This window comes from Aotus nancymaae, unplaced genomic scaffold (genome assembly GCF_030222135.1).
Source record: "Aotus nancymaae isolate 86718 unplaced genomic scaffold, 86718_ANA_hifiasm-v0.15.2.pri h1tg000002l, whole genome shotgun sequence".
In the NCBI taxonomy this organism is placed as follows: Eukaryota; Metazoa; Chordata; class Mammalia; order Primates; family Aotidae; genus Aotus; species Aotus nancymaae.
In genome coordinates, this window is record NW_026988413.1 from 15,954,019 (window position 1) to 15,976,835 (window position 22,817).

The 22,817-nt window shown below is 43.1% G+C and overlaps 1 protein-coding gene across 4 annotated transcripts in view; it reads right to left on the reverse strand.

Moving 5' to 3' along the window:
* AGK (acylglycerol kinase) overlaps positions 1-22,817 on the reverse strand; it is a 150,620-nt gene that overhangs the window by 94,376 nt on the left and 33,427 nt on the right. For 2 of the 4 annotated variants that reach the window (XM_012447481.3, XM_064372839.1), the window contains exons 1-2: positions 13,894-13,978; positions 9,555-9,669 (exon numbers count right to left, since the gene is read on the reverse strand). In XM_012447481.3, the coding sequence (XP_012302904.2) occupies positions 9,555-9,655 (101 nt within the window). In that variant the 5' untranslated portion in view covers positions 9,656-9,669; positions 13,894-13,978. Of the gene's footprint in view, positions 1-9,554; positions 9,670-13,893; positions 13,979-22,817 lie in introns of those variants that run through there. The other 2 variants (XM_012447482.3, XM_064372837.1) reach the window with 1 other exon arrangement.

Here is a 22,817-nt window from a genome sequence, read left to right on the forward strand (position 1 = left end):
AGAAGGCCTAGGGCAGAGTCGTAGAGAACTACTCCTCTAATGCCTGTGTAGAAGGGCAGAGAAGAGTAACAAAGGAGGCTGGGCACAGTGGCTCCTGCCTGTAATCCCAGCACTTTGGGAGGCCAAGGCAGACGGATCACCTGAGGTTGGGACCAGCCTGACCAACATGGAAAAACCCCGTCTCTACTAAAATACAAAATTACCTGGGTGTGGTGGCGCATGCCTGTAATCCCAGCTACTCAGGAGGCTGAGGCAGGAGAATTGCTTGAACTCAGGAGGCAGAGGTTGCAGTGAGCTGAAACCATACGATTGCACTCCAGCTTGGGTAACAAGAGCAAAACTCTGTCTCAAAAAAAAAAAAAAAGAGTAACAAAGGAGAAAAAGTAGAAACAGCCAGAGACAGAAGAGGAAAAAGGAATTTGGGAGTCAAAAGACAAAGAAATGAAGCATCTCAAGGAGAGTCAACTGTGTCTAAAGCTGAATGGCTGATATGGTTTGGCTGTGTTCCCACCAAATCATCCTGAACTACAGTTCCCATAATCCCCATGTGTCATGAGAAGGACCTGGTGGGAGGTAACTGAATCATGGGGGTGGTTACCTCCATGCTGTGCTCATGAAAGTGAGTTCTCACAAGATCTGACAGTTTTATAAAGTGGCTTTTCCCTCTTTTGCTCAGCACTTCTTGCTGTCATCATGTGAAGGAGGATGTGTTTGCTTCCCCTTTCACCATGACTATAAGTTTCCTGAGGGCTCCCCAGCCATGCAGAACTGTGAGTCAATAAAATCTCTTTCTTTTATAAATTACCCATTCTCAGGTATGTCTTTATTAGCAGTGTGAGAACAGACTAATACAATGGTCAAGAGTAATGCAAAATAAAACTAGTGAAAAGAATTATAATGAAAATTGGAGAGGATGTGGCATAAGTGGGAGTTAGGAAAGCAGAGAGAACCTATTCAAAAAGTTTAATCAGCAAAGTATACTGTCAAGCACCTATAGTCTCAGCTTCTCAGGAGGCTGAAGTGGGAAGATCACTTGAGCCCAGGATTTTGAGGCTGCAGTGAGTTATGATCACACCACTGCACTCCAGCCTGGGTGACAGAGCGAGATTCTCTCTCTAAACACAACAACAACAAAACAAACCTTTAGTTGTGAAAACAAAAGGAAATGAGAGATTTAAAAGCCCAGGAATAACATGCGAAAGATGGAGTTGAATGTATATACTGGATCAAGGAATCTACTATATGAAAAAGGTGAAAAGCAAGGAAGATTGGGAAGAAAACAGAGGAGCCAAGGGCAAGAAATCCTAATAACGTTGAAGAATAGAAGTAATAGAATGAAAAAACCGAAATAATAGAAGGCTATAATGACAGAATGGGATACCAAAGTCCCATATTTCAGAAGTGGAATGGGGGCAAGTGATGATAAAATTTAGCATTCAACCAATGAGAACGGGGTGAAGTTGGAAGAAGATGGAGTAGAGGGTCAAAGTCACAGATACAGATGAAGTCAAGGCAAGTGGGGGCAGGTTGTTGGGTAGGTCATCCACATGGACACTCGGGGTGTCTGGGAGGATAACAGGACTTAGAAAGAAAATGACATTGATAAGCCAGGCACCAAATCCTAAGCTGAATATAACTGAGATCTTAGAAGACTGGAAGATTTATGGTTTTATGAGATCGCCAGATATAATAAGCCTTGAAGGATGGAAGATATATAAGATGGAAGATAAATGGTTTGGAATAGATACTGAAAAGCCAGGAGAATCCCAACATCTTTACACCCTGATCCCATCTGAAAGGACAGAGATGGGAGCAAAACAACGGATAAGAGGCAGAGCTAACATGCATTGCATCTCCCACCTGGACAGACAGACAGTGTGTAGAGACTCACACTGTGATCTTTTGTTCCAATAACCACCACAGGAATGTACCAGGAAAATAGAAATAATTCACAGATCCTTTTAAAGAAGTGACACACCGTTGCAAATGCTGTAAAACAGATGAAAAACTGTGAGTCCCTGAAGTGTGAGGGGGGAAAACCTGTCTCTGAACACACATCTCCATTGGGGAATCTGAAAATCCAGATCATGGGAGAAGGATTTAACCTAACCTAGAGCTGGAATGAATTTAGGGAACTGCATGAAATAAAAAAGCAGAAGCAGCAGCGGGAAGAAGCTTGTAGGCACACCTAGGCTCCAGCTTAAGCCCAAGGAAGCCATCCCTGACTCTATCTTGTAGGAGCCACCAATATTGTGGGCAGACAGGGAGGAGTGTGGCCTGAAAGCCTTGCTTGCTTTCTCAGTGTGGAAGCTTATGGCCCGAGACAGGTCTGAGTTCTGCACACAGGCTGCCTGGATCTAAACTTGGCCCTGTTAGCAGAGCACTGCAGGAGTGAGACCACCCACACCAAATGCATGGGAGCTGGATGAGGCCTTTCACTACCAGCTATCCCCTCTTTCTCTGGTGAACTATACTGCACAACAGAGGCAGCCATAATGGCCTCTGGAACGTAACTCCACTGGCCTGAGAACCACCTCCCCATGCCCCACAGTGGCCACAGTAAGCCCTGCCCAAGGAGAGTCTTAGCTCAGACCCACCTAACCCTGTCCCGACCTTATGGTATTTCTCCATGAGCCCTAGTAGCTGAACACAAAATATAGAAACTCTTAGGAGCTTTATGGCCCGACTCATCAAAACCAGAACACTCGCCCCAACTTAGGGCAAGTTCAAATCCCACAATTACTCCTGCAGCTGGTGTTCTCTTACAAATACCACCTCTTGGCTGAAGGCCAACCAACTCAGGACATTACCACAACTCACGACAAAGTAACACTGCTCCTAGGAAGGAGAAAACAACAGCTAACACCACTGCTTGCAACATGCTGGCTAAACAACAGTCCTGAATCTATCCATGAGACAACTTCACTGCTTGCATAACCAGCATTCAAGAAAGCCAGTACAGTAAACCTATCTACAGCCAGGGATCCTCACAGAGTCTACATCGCTCCCCTGCCACCTCCACCAGAGCAGGTACTGGTATCCATGGCTGAGAGACCTGAAGATGGATTGCATCACAAGACTCTTTGCAGACGTTCCCCAGCACCAGCCCAGAGCCCACTATCCCTGCTGGGTGGCTAGATCCAGAAGACCAGTAACAATCATTGTAATTTGGCTCTCAGGAAGCCCCATCCCTAGGGGAAGGGGGAGAGCATTACATCAATGAATCACCTCATGGGACAAAAGTATCTGAATAGCAGGCCTTGAGTTTCAGATCCTTCTGCTTGTGGGTAGTTTTTCACAGCAGAGACAAAATTGCAGCACTGGACGCAGCAGGAGAAGTTTGCACCTAAACCCCAACAGGCAGGCAGCCTCTGTGATCACATAGGGCCTTGGAGAAGAGGTCCTTGTTCCCTACTGGCACTCCACTGCAGAGGAACTCAAATAAATCCGCAAGAAAAAAAACAAAACAACCCCATCAAAAAATGGCCTAAGGACAAGAATAGACAATTCTCAAAAGAAGATATACAGATGGCCAACAAGTATATGAAAAAATGCTCAATACCATTAATTATCAGGGAAATGCAAATTAAAAACACAATGAGATACCACCTTACTCCTGCAAGAATGGCCATAATTAAAAAATAAAAAAATAACAGATGTTGGTGTGAATGTGGCGAAAAGGGAACAGTTTCGCTGCTGGTGGGAATGGAAACTAGTACAAGCACTATGGAAAACAGTGTGGCAATTCCTTAAAGAACTAAAAGCAGAACTACCATTCAATCCAGCAATCCCACTACTGGGTATCTATCCCAAGGAAAATAAGTCATTATATGAAAAAGACACCTGAACATGCATGTTTATAGCAGCATAATTTGCAATTGCAAAAATGTGGAACCAACCTAAATGCCCATCAACCAAGAAAATGTGATATATATACACCATGGAATGCTACTCAGCCATAAAAATAAAACAAAATAATGGCACTTGCAGTAACCTGGATGGAGTTGGAGACCATTATTCTAAGTGAAGTAACTCAGGAATGGAAAGCCAAATATCATGTATTCTCATTTATAAGTGAGAGCTAAGCTACGAGGACACGAAGGCATGAGAATGATATAATGGACTTTGGGGACTCGTGGGAAAGGTGGGAGTGGGGTGAGGAATAAAAGACTACACACTGGGTACAGTGTACACTGCTCGGATGATGGGCACGCCAAAATCTCAGAAATCACCATTAAAGAACTAATCTATGTAACCAAAAACCATCACCTGTTTCCCAAAAACTATTAAATAAAATAAAAAATGTAAAAACCATAACAATAAAATGACCTGATGAAAAAAAGAAATGAAAGAAGGAAGGAAGGGAGGGAGGGAAGGAGGGAGGGAGGGATGGATGAAGGGAGGGACAGATGAAGGTCAGGAGGAAGGGATGAAGGGACGAGATGAGACAAGGCAGCTTCCACTCAAGAGGACTACAGGGTAAGATTTTCTCAGGGTAAAAACAAGTTTGGAATAAAGAATGTGAGGACTGTTCTGTGAAAAGGTTGGGGATATATAGGCAGAAAAGGCAGGGCGGAGGGGGCAACAAAAGGAAAGTCTCACAGCATAATAAAGGCCATATACGAAGAACCCACAGCTAATATCATACCCAACGTTGAAATACTGGAAGTTTTTCTTCTAAGATCAGGAATAAGACAAAGATGTCCACTCACCACTCTACTCTACCCAGCACAGGAAGTTCTAGCCAGAGCAATGAGGCAAGAGAAAGAAAGAAAGCCATCTAAATTGGAAAGGAAGAAGTAAAATTATCTCTGTTCACAGATGACATGATCTTATATGTAGAAACCCTAAAGATTCTACACCAAAAAAAAAAAGTTAGAACTAATAAATTCGCAAAGTTGCAGGATACATGACACACAAAAATCAGTTTTATTTCTATATGCTAACAATGAACAATCTGAAAAGGAAATTAAGAACACAATCCCATTAACAATTGTGTCAAAAGAATAAAATACTTAGGAATAAACTTAAGCAAGTAGGTAAAAGACTTACACACTAGGCTGGGCATGGTTGCTCACACCTGTAATCCCAGCATGTTGGGAGGCTGAGGCAGGCAGATCACGAGGTCAAGAGATCAAGACTACCCTGGCCAATTTATGGTGAAAACCCATCTCTACCAAAAATACAAAAAATTAGCTGGGTGTGGTGGTGCATGTCTGTAGTCCCAGCTGCTCAGGAAGCTGAGGCAGGAGAATTGCTTAAATCTGTGTGGTGGAGGTTGCAGTGAGCCGAGATCCCACCACTGTGCTCCAGCCTGGGCAACAAGAGCAAGACTCCGTCAAAAAACAAAACAAACAAACAAAAACACTTATACACTAAAAACTATAAAACACAAGCTGAAAAAATTAAAGAGGACAATTAAATAAAAAGACATCCCACGTTCATAAATTAGAAGACTCAATATTGTTAAAATGTCTATTCTACAATCCCAATGGCATTTGTTGCAAAAATAGAAAAAAGCTATCCCAAAAATCATACAGAATCCCAAGAAATCCCCAAATATCCAAAACAATCTTGAAAAAGAACAAGGATGGAAGCCTCATACTTACTGAATTTAAAATATATTACAAAGCAACAGTAATCAAAACAGTGTGGTACTGGCATAAATACAGATATATAGACCAACAACAGAGAGCCCACAAATAAATCCTCATCTATATGGTCAAATGATCTTCAACAAGGATGCCAAGACCACACAATGGGGAAAGGATAGTCTCTTCAACAAATGATATTGGTAAAACTAGATATCCATATGGAAAATAATGAAGCTGAACCCCTATCTTACACCATATAAAAAACTTAACTCAAAATCTGTTAAAGACCTAAATGTAAGACCTAATATAAAACTCCTGGAAGAAAACAGGGAAAAGCTTCAGGACTCTGGATTTAGCAATGGTTTCTCGAATATAACACCAAAAGCAGAAGCAAACAAAAGCAAAAGCAGACAAATAGAACTTAACCAAACTAAAAACAGTATATATCAAAGGATACAATCAATAAAAAGGCCAACTACAGAATAGGAGACAACATATTGCAAATTCTATAACTCACAACTGATTTGTATCTGGAATCTATAAAGAACTCCTACAAGCCAACAACAACAACAACAACAAAACTCAATTAAAAATGGAAAAAGGACTTGAACAGACATTTCTCCAAAGATTTTTAAATAACCAACATGCATGTGAAAAGACACTCGACTTCCTCAATCATTAGAGAAATGCAAACCAAAACCACAATGACTTATCACCTCACATCCATAAGGATGGCCCATATCAAAGAAACAGAAAATAACAAGTGTTGATGAGGGTGTGGAGAAATTGAAAACCTTGTACACTGTTGGTGGGATTGTAAAATGATGTAGCCACAATGGAAAACAGTACGAAGGCTCTTCAAAAAATTAAAAATAGAACTACCATATGATCTACAATTCCAGTTCTGGGCATATATCCAAAATAATTGAAAACAGGATCTCCAAGAGGTATCTGCACACTCAAGTTAATTATAGCATGATTCACAATAGTCAAGAGGTAAAAGCAACCAAAACGTCCATTGACAGATATAAAGGCCATACCCCTTTAAATGTAAAGAATATATCTTTACATTTGAAGATAATATAGGCTGAGCACAGTGGCTCACACCTGTAATCCCAATACTTTGGGAGGCCGAGGCAGGCGGATCACCTGAGGTCAGGAGTTTGAGACCAGCCTGGCCAACACAGCGAAACCCTATCTCTACTAAAAATACAAAAATTAGCTGGGCATCGTGTACGCGCCTGTAGTCCCAGCTGTTCAGGAGGCTGAAGCAGAAGAATCACTTGAACCCAGGAGGCAGAGGTTGCAGTAAGCCAAGATCACATCACTGTACTCCAACCTGGGCAACAGAGCAGGCCTCTGTCTCAAAAAAAAAAAGGTAAATTTAAACATTATGGACATTATAAGTTATATAAGCCAACTACAAAAAGACAAATACTATATGACTCACTTAAAGTATAAAGTGATCAAACTCCTAAAAACAGAAAGCAGAATAGTGGTTGTCAAGGGCAGAGGGGAGGGGAAAATGGGCAGTTGTTCAACAGGTACAGAGTTTCAGTTTTGCAAGATGAAAACATTCTAGAGATCTGTTGAACAACAATGTGAATATACTTAACACTACCCAACTGTAGATTTACAAATGGTTAAGGTGAAAATGTTTGTGTCCTGTGTTTTTTTAGCACAATTTTTTAAAAAGGCTAAATAGTACCAACTCATGCAAGAGAACAGTCTGAGAAAAAGAAGAGCAGGACAATGGGAGTTTGCATCTGGGGCATTAACCTTGAATGACAAGGGTGGAAACAGAGCATAATGAGTCCTCCAGGCTGTCCCCACACTTCTGGTTCAAGCTGTTTCAGATCCAATTTAGAATGAGGCCTCTGTTAGTCCTGAAGACTTAATGGTCCTTTTTTAAAGTCTTAAGACTACATGGGCAAGAACTTACTATGGTTCCTCTAAAGACATCCTGAACAGAGCACACAGTTCTTCAAGTCTTTGCCTAGTCGTAGAAACAGCAGTAATCCTCAGTGGGTGGGAATTCCCCCTGACTGACCTAGCCATGGCCTAGATTGAATGCTCCTGCAAAGGGGCTATCCTAGCCTTTCCTTGAGGACTCAAGTGTAGTTAAAAAAAGAAGCAGCCAAACATTTCATGCTCCCTTTGTTAAAATATCTGCTCTGTCCTTTTCTTTTTTTAATTACAAATTTTAAGCTTCTTATGTCTGCTCTTTTCCTTAGATGCTGGCTAACGGAATGTGAGTGCTTGGCCTTGACAATACTTAGAAAGAAAAGAAGGGGAATATATTCCAATTTTTTCACAGCTGCAAAAAAAAAGCAGACATCATGTTGTATCATAAAGTTATTCTCACAGTGGTGAATTGAAAGTGTTCACAAAATATCAATATGAATCTCTTTTCCAATGCGGAGACTTCTAATGCAAAGAGTAACTGTTCTGTTTTCTGTTCAACAAAGCAGTCATTTAAGACATCTGGATTTCAGTGTTGCTACATACTTAAAATGTAGTCCTTAATCCCCAAAAGACTGCAATTTGATTGGCTGTCTTCATAATTTGTATAATTTTATACAGAACTTCTCTGTTTATTTAAATCTTACTACCATATTGAACCAGAAGAGGAGTTCTGGCACTTTCTTCTCCCTCCATGCATGAAGACTAATAAAAACCATGACTCCTTTGAATTCTTTATTTAAACAAAAGGTTTGAAAGTCTACTTCTCATTTAAATTAATGTAGGCTATTGGGATAGATGGGATAGTCACAGGGGATGGAGGAAGCAAATTCAGTAAGAGTCCCTCGATGATAGATCAAGAGACTATAGCAAGAAATGGAAGGAATAAAATCCCAGGGAGACATGAAGGGTCCAGTCCCTGCTTACTACTGTGAAAGGAAAATAAATCTTGGGGCCCCAAAATCGCTAAGCTAAAGAAAAAAGTTAAGCTGGGAACTGCTTGGGGCAAACCTGCCTCCCATTCTTTTTTTTTTTTTTTTTTTGAGACAGGGTCTCACTCTCTCACCCAGACTGGAATGCAGTGGCGCAATCTCAGCTCATGGCAACCTCCGCCTCCCAGGCTTAAGCAATTCTCCTGCCTCAGCCTCCTGAGTAGCAGGGATTACAGGTGCACACCACTACTACCTGGTTAATTTTTGTATTTTTAGTAGAGACAGGGTTTCACCATGTTGGCCAGGCTGGTAAACTCCTGACCTCAAATGATCCACCTGCCTTGGCCTCCCAAAGTGCTGGGATTATAGGCAAGAACCACTGCACCAGGCCACCTCCCATTCTATTGAAAGTCATCCCTCTGCTTACTGAGATAAATGCATATCTGATTGCCTACTTTGGAGAGGCTACTCAGAATAGTCATAGGTAGATATAACCTGGAGCCTCCCTCCCTACTTCCAGTTGTCTCGCCTTTGTTTCAAGTTGTCCCACCTTTCCAGACCAAAACCAGTGTTCATCGTACATATATTGATTGATGTCTCCTAGCTCCCTAAAATGTATAAAACCAAGCTGTGCCCAACCACCCTGGGCACATGTTGTCAGGACCTCCTGAGGCTGTGTCACAGGCTCGCGTCCTTAACTTTGGCAAAATAAACTTAATGAATTGACTGAGACCAGTCTCAGATTGTGGGGGTTCACACTACTAACTTGGGAAAGGACTTATCTTTCTCTAGGATGTCTTAATTTCTTCAACTACAAATAAAATGAATAAAAATAGCTTCCTTTCTGATCTCACTACTTTAATCTCTATCCACTGGATATGAGTATACATGTAGTTCCAGCTCTGGTTACAAGAAGTCTTTGTTTCTGCTTTGAATAGCATTTGTTTTTCTTTTACACCACAAGTTTCATAGAGATAAGCACAGCTGAACAAGGTTTTAACCTGAGGCCCTATTGGGGCAGTTTTGCTGCAGGTGCAAAGGTGGGGTAGGGCTGTCAGATAGTTACCAGTGTTTTCCATAGAGCCAATGGCCTCCCCAGGTCAGCAGGCAAAGCCCAGCTGTAGTTTTCTTCCAATGATTTCGAAGCGTTTTAAAGAACACCGTCATCTTCTGGAGATTTTCTAGGTTAGTAGAAGCAGAAAAAGAAAAAAATATAAAATTTATCCATAGTCATCACATAATGTCCCTATTACTCTGACTTCCACTCTTTTATCCTCTCTCACTCCTTTTTTTCCCCACTCACTCCTTTTACCCCTTCCAATTCTCCTCTGGCCTCAGCTCATCTTCTCCCTTCTATTCTCGTCATCTTCATCTTCTCACCCACCCACACATCCACCTTTCTTTCCTCCTTCACATATTTCTACCTAAACTATACTTCTCTCTCTGATCACTTTTTCCTCATCGTAATGGAAGAGGGAGGGGCAGAAAGAGAAGAAGGGAATTCCAGGCTTCCTCTGGTTTTTCTAACTCCTTGCAGCCTGACTTTACCACTGTTTAAGAGTATACATTTGTCTCTCCATCATAATATAAGAGTCCCCAAAACACATTAATAATAGAAAGGGCTAGATCAAAAGTGAAGAAAACACCAGGTCCTCAATAGGAAGAGAAACAGAAAACATGCATAGAAAACTCAATCAAGAGGCAATGCACATGGTTATGGAAAAACGTTCAACTTCCTGAATACTCAAAGACATGCAAACTACAAAGAACTATCATTATTGACCAAAATAAATTTTTAAATGATCGTATTCACTGATGACATAATAAAACGATAGACACTCATATACTCCTTTAAAGAAGGTAAATTAGGAAGACTTTACTAAAAAACAGTGACAATATAGAATAGCTTTATTCTTCATGAGACTTATTATTTGATGATGCTTATATTCATTTGCTAGTTTGTTTATTAGCCTAATCCTGCTGGAATGTAAACTCCATGAGAGTAAGGACATTGTTGCGGTCACTGCTGTATCCCATGCCTAAAGTAAGATCTGGCACACAATAGCTGTTTAAGAAATATTTGTTGCATGAATGATATAGCAATTAAATATTTTTTTACCCAAAATTTTTACTGATGTGGAAAAAACTCAAAAGATAATGTTAAGTAAAATTAGCAGGAATTATCCCAATTATGTTCAAACATGAGTATACATCAAAAAAAAACACCAATAGAATTAAACAAAAACAAAATTTTTCTTAGACAGGGTATCACTCTGTCACCCAGGATGAAGTCCAGTGGCGCAGTTGTAATTCACTATAACTTCTAGGCCCAATCAATTCTCCTGCCTCAGCCTTCCGAGTAGCTGGGACTACAGGCACATACCACCACTCCTGCCCTTCTTTTCCTGTCCTCCCTGTTCTTCCTTCCGTCTGTCCTTTCTCTCTCTTTTCTTTCTCCTCTCCTCCTCCTCCTTCTTCTTCCCCTCCCTCCCTCCCCCTCTCTCTTTCTTTCTTTGAGACAAGGTCTCACTATGTTGCCCAGCCTGGCCTCAAACTCTTGGGCTTAAGCAATCCTCCAACCTTGACCATCCAAATTGCTGGGATTACAAACGAGCCACTACACCTGGCTCAAAAACAAAATTTTAAAGTAGATCCCTCTAGGTTGTGGAATGGTGGGTGATGTTTATTTTTAAAATTGCAATGTACTTTCTAAGTTTTTGAAAATGAACTTAATTACTTTCTAGATAAATATTTAAGCAAAAATTTTTATAACTATCTGTTAGTGAGATATATAGACTAAGAAAAAAAAAAACAACTGTTTCCACTTAAGAGTCCAGTTCTTTTATTACTCCCTTTAAATCCTATTCGTTAAAATTCCTCTCGAGGGAAAAAAACATCCTTATAGCAAGCAGCAGTGAAGGCAGCGCCAAGGAGCCATCTTCCTGTGAATCCTACACACCATCAGGCTGACACATGATTCCAAAGGCTTTGGCCCTAAATCATTCCTTCATTCAAGAGGCCTTTAATAAACACCTACATGGTAGGCTCTGTGCTGGGAGTGAGGGCAGAGAAGAATGGGTCTCATTTGTTCTCAAGTGCTCACAACTGTCAAACCCACAAGGATAACACAATTATACAATTATGCTTGCAGTACAGTGGGATAAAGGTCGAGGAGTCAGCGCCAGGCTCTGTGAGCGTCTGCAAGAATGAACCTAATCTGGTCTAGGGCTGGGGGAGTGATGCAGTCAGGGAAGTCTGCCCTGAGGCTTGAAGAATGAGGAGGAGTCACCAAAGTATCAAGAAGCTTTTTGTGTGCTATTGTCTGAATGCTGTCATCCTCCAAAATGCTGATGTGGAAGCCCTATTCCCAATGAGATGGTAGTAGGAGACAGAGTCTTCGGGAGATAATTGGGTCATGAGAGTGACCATGAAAGGGATTAGTGTCCTTAAAGAATAGACAGTACAGAGATGGTCTCTCTCTGCATTGTGGATACAGAAGAAGACAGTTACCTGCAAACTGAGGAAGAGGGCTATCACCAAGCACTCAACCATGCTGGCACCCTGACTTTGGACTTCCAGCCTCCCGAACTGTGAGAATTAAATGTCCGTTGTTTAAGCCACCCAGTCTTTGGTATTTTTGACAGCAGCCCAAACTGAGAGTGTACAAAGGCATAAAAGACAGCAAAGTGCATTGAGAGAAACATACATAGGAAATGAGGGGAGAAGAGATTTTCTCACCCATCATTAGGTTTTATGGCTGAGACAGCTGTAACAAGAGAGAGATTAACAAGAGAAAAGCATACAAATGTATTTAATGTAAGTTTTAGGTGACACAGGAAACTTCATAAGAAAATTAATACCCAGAAACAGGTAAATTCGTGTATTTTCATGCTAGGATTGATGAAGTGTGGACAGCCATGGAAAAGTATGACTGGAAAAAGGGGGTATGATCTAATGGTAATAAGGTGGAGAGAACTGAGCAAGGCCTGTTTGTTCAGATTCTTCTCAGTGTGCCGGTGTCCTCAAAGATGAGGGCATTCCTTTCCTCCATCCTGTACTGACAGGATGAGCACCTCTCACTGGAGGGTCTTATACAGAGGAAGGTCAAAGAATTCTTTTATGGCCTGCTTCAGGGAAGAAGAGTGGGAAGCCACAAAGTGACCTTCCTGCTTCGATTGTTTCCTCTAATGCAAACATGTCATATTTTGGGTCAGTGTGTCCTGAAGCCCGTCAACAGCAGAGTGAAAATTGGAGTGTCTAGAACAGGGGTTCTCAATCTTTAGTGTAGAACTTGTTAAAAACACAGAATCATGGGAACTGCCCCCTTCCCCAAGAGTCTCATTTGTTCTGGAATTCAGCTGTCATCTTCACTTTTAATAACATGTTGGCTGTAATGGAGGTCACTGCTACACCAGACTTTGAGAAACAGTGGTTTAGAGATAAAGGATTGAAGACCAGGTTGGATTAGAAAATACCTTCAACCCACACTAAGGACTTAGGCTATTATTTTGAAGACAATGAAAAATCTTTAATGGGCTTTAAGCAGGTGGGTGATACAATCATATCTGAACTGTTAAAAGACCGCTTTATAGCAGAATGAAAAATGAAGTGGAAGTAGCTAAAATTAAAGCTAAGGAGAACCATTAGGAAGTAACTGCCATCGCAATCTCTAGGCACCTAAAAGAACAAACCAAGATAAAGGATGGATCTGGAAATTTTGAGAAAATAGAAATTGGCAGCACTTGGTGGTCCACTGACTATAGGAAGTGAGAGAGGAGGAACCAAGCCAGGTTTTTGTGGTTGGGTGACTGATTGAATAGTGACTTCAATCATTTAGATTTGGGTGGTGGGTTTGTGGAGGAAAGTAGTGCGGTTTAGGGGATACTGAATTTGACACGCCTGTGGAGCATCCAGGTGGAAATGTTTTTCTCACTAGAGGGTGAACCCCTCATGGGTAAGTTCTGTCTATCCATCTGCAGCACCAGAACCTAGTAAAACGCCAGAATGTATGAACCAACCAATCCATCAATGGATCGGATACTATTGGCCTCATTTTGCAAGGGACTATGCTGAAGCCCAAGGGACAGAGTAAGTGAGGGGCCACAAGTTAGCGATAGCTCTGGAACTCGAACCCAGGACAGCTGACTTTCGCACTGACCGCGGGATGTGCGCGGGGCCCTTCCCCGCCGCGCCGGCCAGGCCCGCACCCCTACCCTCAAGCCGCGCCGCCGCCCGCACCCACAACCCCAGATGCTCGGGTCCCCGCGGCTCCCGGCCCAGCGCGGCTCCGGAGGCTCCGCCCAGCGCCCCGGGCCCCCGGGCCCCCTTCCCCACTCCCACCCCGCTCGCACGCCCGATTCCTGCTCCCCGCTATCAGCTCCCCGCCTGAGCGCCGCTGCACTCACCACGGCTGGTCCCGCTCGCTGCTCTGCCTTTCCTGTGTGCTCCCTCCAGATTCCCCGGCTTGTTCAAGGGAAACCGCTACCGCCGCCCTCGGGTTCCGCCGCGGGGCTGAGAGCGCGCGCGAGCCGGGCCGGGGGTCGGGGGAACCGGCTCGCCCGCCCAGGGACTGTGGGGGTGGCTGGGCCTGCCGCCCTGTGGCTGCCTTTCCCCGTGATCCTTCGTTTATTGGCTCACTCATTCTTTCATCCATCCATCCTTTGCGTAATAATATTTGATGGGAAGCCTGACAAGGTAACACTGTTTTAGCACCTGGAACTAAATCGGAAAATAAATTAACTAAATGAACAAGGCCATTGAAGATGGTGCTCCGTGCCACGAAGAAAATGAAACCGGGTGATGGAAGGCAGGGCAGGCTGGGGGAGAACTGCGTGGAATTAGGCGGCCTGTGCTAGGCCTTCTGAGTAAGGGGCCATTGGTCTGAGACTTGAGTGTCAAGAAGGAGCACCTGAACCAAAGATCCCAGAGAGAGAGCCTGGAGAGGGAAGGGCCTGTGCAAAAGCTCAGAAGCGAGGCAGAGAGAGCTAAGGAGAAAGGCCAATCGAGAACCCTGGAGAGGTAGAGACAGGCCGCGATGGCCAGGAGTTTGGATGTGACATTACACAGAGCCAGAAGGCATTGAGGGGGTTCAGTCAGGGGCTGGTGGGGCTGGTTTCCATTTCACACATCTCTCTGGCCACAGTGCCTGAATGGCTTCTAGAGAGCAAGACAGCAACGGAGAAGCCAGGCCAATCCCAACCTCCAGTTTACACTCAGTACTCGCCCCCCAAATTGATGTGCGGACCAAGCCAGGTCCTTCTTCCTTCCAGCATTCGGCCAGGCAAGGTCTCACTCTGTCACTCAGGCTAGAGTACGGTGGCCTAATCTCGGCTCACTGCAACCCCCGCTTCCCAGGTTCAAGTGATTCTCGTGCCTCAACCTCCCAAGCAATTGGGATTACAGGTGTGCACCACTAGGCCCGGCTAAATTTTTTTGTATTTTTAGTAGAGACTGGGTTTTGCCATGTTGGCCAGGCTGGTCTCGAACTCCTGACCTCAAATAATCCACCCGCCTCAGCCTCCCAAAGTGCTGGGATTACAGGCGTGAACCATCACACCCGGCCAGTCAACCAACATTTGAGTGTGTGCTAGGAGGCACTAGATTCCGCAACAGGCACAGGGAGTGTGCTCAGGTACAGTGCCCTTCATGGTTCCTGCCCCATGGAGCTTGCTATCTAATCTGTGCATTTTCTATGTGTGTAGACATGCATCCTACCTATGTCTCCCTAGGTGAATGCTTAAAAAAAAAAAAATGTGAACACTCAGTGAGGTTACAGTGGAGTAAACATATTCCTTATGCCAGGTGCACCAATAATCCTCATTGGGCCACACTATTAGTAGCAGGAACTTTCTAGCCCTCTCTCCTGAGTTTCCACCTGTAAACTAGGGGGGACTGAGAACATTATCATTTTATGTGTGTAAGGCCATTTGTGAAGTCCCACACTTAGCCCCAGTACAAACCTCCAGTGTCCCATTCCTCCTCTCTGCCCATCCTAATCATATCCTTCCTGCAGAGCTCACTTTTATGCAGACTTTCCTGATAGCCATGCTCTTGTTGACCTGCCCCTTTCTTGAATGATGGCAATATTTTTAGTCTGCATCACTTATTTCTGCTATGCATCATATATTTTTATCAGAAGAATGGAAATATAGGAGATAAAGGGAATTTGAATACACAGCTGCAGGTAGATGTGTAGGCTGGAGTTTTGGAGACCTATACCAATTCTACTGTCTTCCAAATCCCATTTTACTAGGATGCATACAGACTCCAGAATAATCTGGCTCAAGCTCTAGCCATTCCTGAATGGGTTCCTGCAACCCAAAAGAAACCTGACACTCTGACTTAGGCATCCCCAAGAGCTTCTGTTAGGCTGGGCACAGTGGCTTAAGCCTGTAATCCCAGCACTTTGGGAGGCCGAGGCGGGTAGATCATCTGAGGTCCGGAGTTTGAGACCAGCCTGGCCAACATGGTGAAACCCTGTCTCTACTAAAAATACAAAAATTAGCCAGGCGTGGTGGCAGCTGCCTGTAATCCCAGCTACTTGGGAGGCTGAGAGAGGAGAATTGCTTGAACCTGGGAGGCGAAGGTTGCACTGAGCAAAGACTGTGCCATTGCACTCCAGCCTGAGCAAGAAAAGCAAAACTCTGTCTCAAAAAAAAAACAAAAAAACAACGGTTAGTCAAGGACTGACATGAGTTCCCCCTCATAGTCAGTCCTGGAGAGTTCCTCTGCTAATTCATGTTGAGGATCTACGATGCCAGAGAAGACTCAGGTCTGACACCCTGGTCCTTAGATGCCTGTAACAGCACCTCGGGCAAAGTCCCTGAGACTCAACAGCACATTCATGCCACAGAGAAGACCAAAGACAGATCCGAATGTGCACAGCCAGAGAGAAGGGCTTGGTTATATACTTCCTTTTCCATGTTCTTTGTTCACGATCGCTAACAGCTGAGTGAGGTTCCCAGGGAGGAGAAAAGCTATTTGGAATTTGCCTTGGTCTTCAGCTCTGCCTGGGATCTTCAGAGAAGAACATTTTGCACTGTCAAAGACAGGGACTTGTGTCTCTTTTCACATCTAACACATTGCCACATATAATACTATACTTTTTGCATATTGAAATAAGCAACACATTTAAGTATGGGCTGCAGCTTATAAAATGAATTTATGTTCCCTTGAGAGCAGTGAAGAAACGTACTGACTGACATCCAGTAACTCTAAGGAATGGAAGAGTCTTACTATATCTCAAGATCTCTAGCATTTTCCAAATACGGTGGCAGACCATCCCAGTAGCTTCTCATTTGTCTAGAGCCAATCCTGAGGTAACATAACATTCTTTCAGCCAGAATTTGTTTTGTTTTTAATTTTCTCTTTTTTTTGAAACGGGGTCTCACTCTGTCGCCCAGGCTGGAGTGCAGTGGCACAATCTCAGCTCACTCCAACCTCTGCCTTCCAGGTTCAAGCAATTCTCCTGCCTCAGCCTCCCGAGTAGCTGGGATTGCAGGTGTAGGCCACCACGCCTAGCTAATTTTTGTATTTTTAGTATAGACGGAGTTTCACCATGTTGGCCAGGCTGGTGTCAAACTCCTGACCTCAGGTGATCTGCCCGTCTCGGCCTCCCAAAGTGCTGGGATTACAGTCTTAAGCCACCGTGCCTGGCCTTGGATCAGAATCTGCTGTTAAGGATGTGAGAGGGAAATGACTTTGGCCTAGAAATAGGGTGAGAAGAAACTAAGACAGGAGTGCCATGGTCATTCAACAAGAAAGAGTGTTTCACTCTCCAATCAGATTGCCTCCTACTGTGGAAGAGTGTTCAAGAACATGAGACAAGAGAGAAAGAATCAAGGTTTAAGGTAGTCCCACATTGTAATTTTTTGCTCACTGACAAGATACACAGAGATATGTAATTTTTTATATGTGTATAAAAAATTCTCATACTTGCAACCTCCCTCTCAGTTGCTACATCAACTGCATACAGCTAGAACAGCCATGCTGGCGTGCCGAATTGCTGTCAATTGATTACCTAGAAAGCGGGGGCTGTGTGGCTCTCACTTCTCAGCTACCCCTCCCTGCCTTGCTACTTCCCTGAAGCCCCTCAAGTTGGTCAGCTTCACTCAACCTGGTGGTATAATAAAATCCATCGCAGGGGTAGGATTTGGAGTGGTTGGTGAACCCACGGCTCTAGAGTCTGAAGCTTACAGGCGCAAAACAAAAAGGAAGGAAGGAAGACTGGTGGTATAAATAAACCAAAGGTAAATGAAGCCTCCTTCACCATTAATCCTTAGCTTCATTCGTAACTATTATGTTGTATTATTAAAGTGTGTTGTGCATTTTATCTCTTTACCCAACATTCATTGCCCCCATTCTTCCTTCCTAATAGGAACTAAATTCTGTTCAGACATCTACTGTTCACCTTCCCAGCCCGTTTGCCTACAACTACAAAGCAAGTGACTAGATAACCCCATTCCCCATTGCCAGGGGTTGGTTTACGCTCACTTTAGGGAATCACAGTCATTCCTCTTCCACCTCCAGTGACTAGATTAGGAATAGATCATGTCGCTCGATTTAGAACAGTCTTAAAAGGAAGTCTGCTGAGAGATCTCTAGGAATAGTTTCCTTCTTCTTAAAAGGGAAATTTCCATTCAAGAAAGAAATGGCAATCAACATTAAAAACATTAGGCTAGATGAGCTGGGTGCAGTGGTTCACACCTGTAATCCCAGCACTTTGGGAGACTGAGGCAGGCGGATCACCTGAGGTCAGGAGTTCGAGGCCAGCTGGCCAACATGGTGAAACCTCATCTCTACTAAAAATAGGAAAATTAGCCGGGTGTGATAGTACTTGCTCGTAATCACAGTCACCTGGGAAGCTGAGGCAGGAGAATCTCTGCAACCCAGGAGGCAGAGGCTGCAACAAGCCAAGGTCACGCCACTGCATTCCAGCCTGGATGATAGAGTGAGACTCCATCTTAAAAAAAGAACAAGAAAAAAAATTATGGTAGGCAAAATAGGCCAGTCACAAAAGACCACATAGTGTATGACTCCACTTACATGAAACCGCCAGAAGTGGAAGATGCATGAAAATGGAACATGGATTAGAGGCTGCCTCGGACAACAGCTGCGGGGAGGTTGGGGCGAAGTGGGAAATGACTGCTAATGGGTATGGGATTTGTTTTTAGATTAATGCAAATGTTCTAAAAATTGATTTTGGTGGTGGTAGGACAATTCTATGAATATACTAAAAACCAGTGAAACATAAATTTTCAGTGGGAAAATTGTATGGTATGTGAATTATATCTCAATAAAGCTATTTTTTTAAAAAAGAGAGATGGTCGCACTTTTCTCCCGTAGGATCATATATGTGTACATAATGCCTGAAACTGCTGTAGTCACTCTTCATCCATGAAGGGAGCCAGCCCCGGGGCAAAGCCAACTCACAGAGACTGTCACAGGGAAAAGATGAAGGGCCCAGGTCCTCAGTGACATCACGGAACTAAATGGTTGTACTATGTCTGGAGTTTGCCCAAACTCTGAGACATCCTATTATGTGAAATAATAAATTCCCTTATTGTTTAGGCTAGAGTCAGGGTTTTCTGTTCTCTGGAGCCATGAGCACCAACCTGATAAACTGCAAGCCATAGGCCATATTGGTAGATAGGAAAAATAATGAGGACAGTGTTTTTTTTTTAAAAAAAAAATGATGGCAAGGTGTTTTGTTTTTGAGATGGAGTCTCACTCTGTTGCCCAGGCTGGAGTGCAGTGGCATGATCGCGGCTTACTGCAACCTCCATGTCCCAGGCTGAAGCCATTCTCCTGCCTCAGCCTCCTGAGTAGCTGGGACTACAGGTGCGTGCCAACATGCCCAGCTAATTTTTGTATTTTTAGTAGAGACGGTGTTTTACCATATTGGCCAGACTGGTTTCAAACTCCTGACCTCATGATTCACCCGCCTCAACCTCCCAAAGTGTTGGGATTACAGTTGTGAGGCACCACACCTGGCCAATGGCAAGGTCTTAAGGGTGAAAATCGATGACAGAAGAAAGCAAGCTGACATCAACGGGATGCTTAACCTTTTGTTTTTCCTAAAATCATCCTCCAGTCATTTCCCTGGACCTTGGACCTGTGCTATGCTCTTTTTCTATAGATTCACTAACACTAAAATACAGTTAAAAGGTCGAAAAAATGATATAGCGTTCTTATCACCATTAGTAACCTTATATGTAGCATCTCCAGTGAAATCTGCTAGTGGGAATAGATGCTCCCAGAGTCAGTACTTTGATCGTGGAAAATTAAGTACAAATTCTTTTAACACTTATCTTGGTTTATTTGCTCATTTTTTTTTGTATACAGATACTTCTTTAGACTAAGTTGTTTCCCCTAAGGAAAAAAATATGAAATGGTGTTCTTGTGGTATTTATGCTCAAAATCCTTTCCTTATTATGACCTTTAATATCCACTGAATCTACTGCTGCCAGATTGGAAACATGTAAATGAGGCCTTTCAAGAAACCAACAGGTTCCTAGGAGACAGAATATTTTTCACATTATTGCATGAGATTTTATAAGAACCCTCTGTGCTGCCATTGTCACCCGTGATCTATACGGGCCCTGCCTTTTCCTGATGTGACTCCTCTTGTTAATGTGTCATCTTGTCATCTTTTGCCACTTATTCCTCCTGACTCCAGCTAGGCCCTGGTCGGCACTTTCCAGCTGCCTGTTTAATATGACAGTGAGTAGGAACAAAGATAGGGCCCACATTGATTGTAACAAGCCCAGTCTCCAATATGGCTTTGTAAATTTTAGTCTCCAGGAGTAACCCAAATTCTATGTACCCTGGAATAAGAAAAGGAAAATTCTACCTGGAATGATTTTTTTTGTTTGTTTTTACTTTGGTAAGTTATTTTTTTTCATTTCCAGGAGCATTGAGTCCAGCAGTTTTTTTTGTTTGTTTGTTTTTTGGGGGGGAAACGAAATTTCAAACAAAATAGTAATTATGGTAGTGTCATCCTAATAAATTACCATACAATAAAAACTTTGAATTTTCTTATTCTTTTAACTATGAATTGCTCTAAGTATAGGGCACGTTCAGGAAAAGGCAGGGCCCATGGAGATAGCTCTAAGTATAGGAGAACAACAGGTACTCACCATCATTATAAGACTTTTTTGGCATTTTGGTTCTGACAAGGTAGTAGACCTAAAAAGTCTCCCTATTCCGATACCTAGAAATTCTGGGTAAAACGTAACAAGAGGATTCATAGTGCATAACTGAATCTGCCATAAAGAAAGCTTCATCCCGTGGGGCCAGAAAATCAGCAGGACCTGAAAGCTAAAATGGAAATACATGAGCTGATGATGTGATTGCCTGACTTGAAAGTTCCAGCTCAACAATCTAGGAGCTATGTCTTGGCACCCACAGAGACAGAAGACATGAGAACTTGGGTCCTCTAAAGTCAGAGAGCTGGAAGTAAAACCTCTGACTCCATCACTGGGGCGGGGAGGAGGAATCCACTCACTAATGTAGAAAGATGACAAGGAAGCTGTGTGTCCCGGCCCGAGCTCTAGGTGGAGAAAGACTTTCCTAATAAGTGATAACACCAAATCTGTGCCTAGATTGGGTTTCCTGATTTGAATACACGTTATCTCAGTGGTACAGATGTCTCAAAACTGGGAAAGTTAATATAAAAATTGGTCCCAGACTGATAATAGCTTTGAGTGTCTGGCAGAAGAAAACATAAAGGTCTCTGGGGGAATGCTCCCACACCAGGTCAAAAAGGAGTCTCATATTTTTTTGAAAGACTTTCTAACGATGTCACAATTTTTAAAAATCACAAAATACATGAAAAAAATGATTTACTTTGAGTGACTGAGGAAAAAAAAACCATAGGAGAATTAGAACCCCACAGACTTAAAATAATTGAATTATAGTTTGCAATAAAGTAATTCAAAATGATCAAAATCATTACTAAAGATATACAAATTGAAACCTTAAGAAGAATACAAGGCACAAAGGAAAACAAAATAGCAAATTTTTAAAAGAACTCAGTATAATACTCAGAAATTTAAAAAACACATAGCTGTTAAAATGAAAAATTCAGTGACAAGTTAAACAGGAGATTAAATGCAGCTGTTGAGAAAAGTATTGAACTAGAAGGCAGAAGTCAGGATATTCACCAAATACAGCAATAAGAGAAAAAAGAGAGGCAAAATATAAATAAGAGTTAAGATGCTGGAAGACAGAATGAGATCCAACAGATGTCTAATAGGAGCTCCAGAATGAGAGAGTAGAGAGATGGGAAGAGGCAGTATTCAAAATATAACAGCAGGCTGGGTGCAGTGGCTCATGCCTGTAATCTCAGCACTTTGGGAAGCTGAGGCGGGCAGGTCACTCGAGGTCAGGAATTTGAGACCAGCCTGGCCAAACATGGTGAAACCCCATTGTTACTAAAAAAAATACAAAAATTAGCTGGGCGCAGTGGCAGGCGCTTGTGATCCCACATACTCAGGAGGCTGAGGCAGGAGAATCCCTTGAACCCAGGAGGCGGAGGTTGCAGTGAGCTGAGATCAGGCCTCTGTACTCCAGCCTGGGTGACAGAGCAAGACTCTGTCTCAAACAAACAAACAAACAAAAACAGCAGACACATCAGACTGAAACTGCAGAACATTAAAGGCAAATTTTACAGGGAAGCAAAGGGAATTAAATGAAAACATAGAAATGCATGTGACCTTACAAAAGGGAAACACGAGTGGATGTTGCAGTTCTTGGTTCTGCCACTTGCTTCTGGGCTGTGGCTGTGATTCTGACTTGCCCCTCTGTAATTCATTTCATGCCTCCTCACTTCAGGCCAGCCCTCAGCTGGCTAGGCTTTTTGTTTTTTGTTTGTTTTTTGTTTTAGTAGAGATGAGGTTTCACTATGTTGGCCAGATCAGTCTTGAACTCCTGGCCTCAAGTGATCCGCCTCCTTGGCCTCCCCCAAGTTATTCCCCCACCTCAGCCTCCCAAAGTGTTGGGATTACAGGCGTGAGCCACTGCACCTGGCCTCGAGCTAGGCTTTTTGGTTTGGTTTGTTTTTGCAGGGGGTAGAGTGGGGATCCGATCTTCATTCCCGGGGAATTGAGTTCTGGGCCCTGCCTGGTTGGAAATGCAGTCATCTTTCATTAACACTAGCACTGGACATGGCAATAAAAAGAGATGCCCAGAGTGTCCCTCTGGGTTTCATGCATTCACCTCCCTGCCCTCATTATACAGCAGCAACTTTACTCCCCCTTGAAAATTGTGGCAAAGTATCCCTGATGTGAAATAATCTTTTGCTTAGGGCCTCTGGTGACTTGCTTCCCTT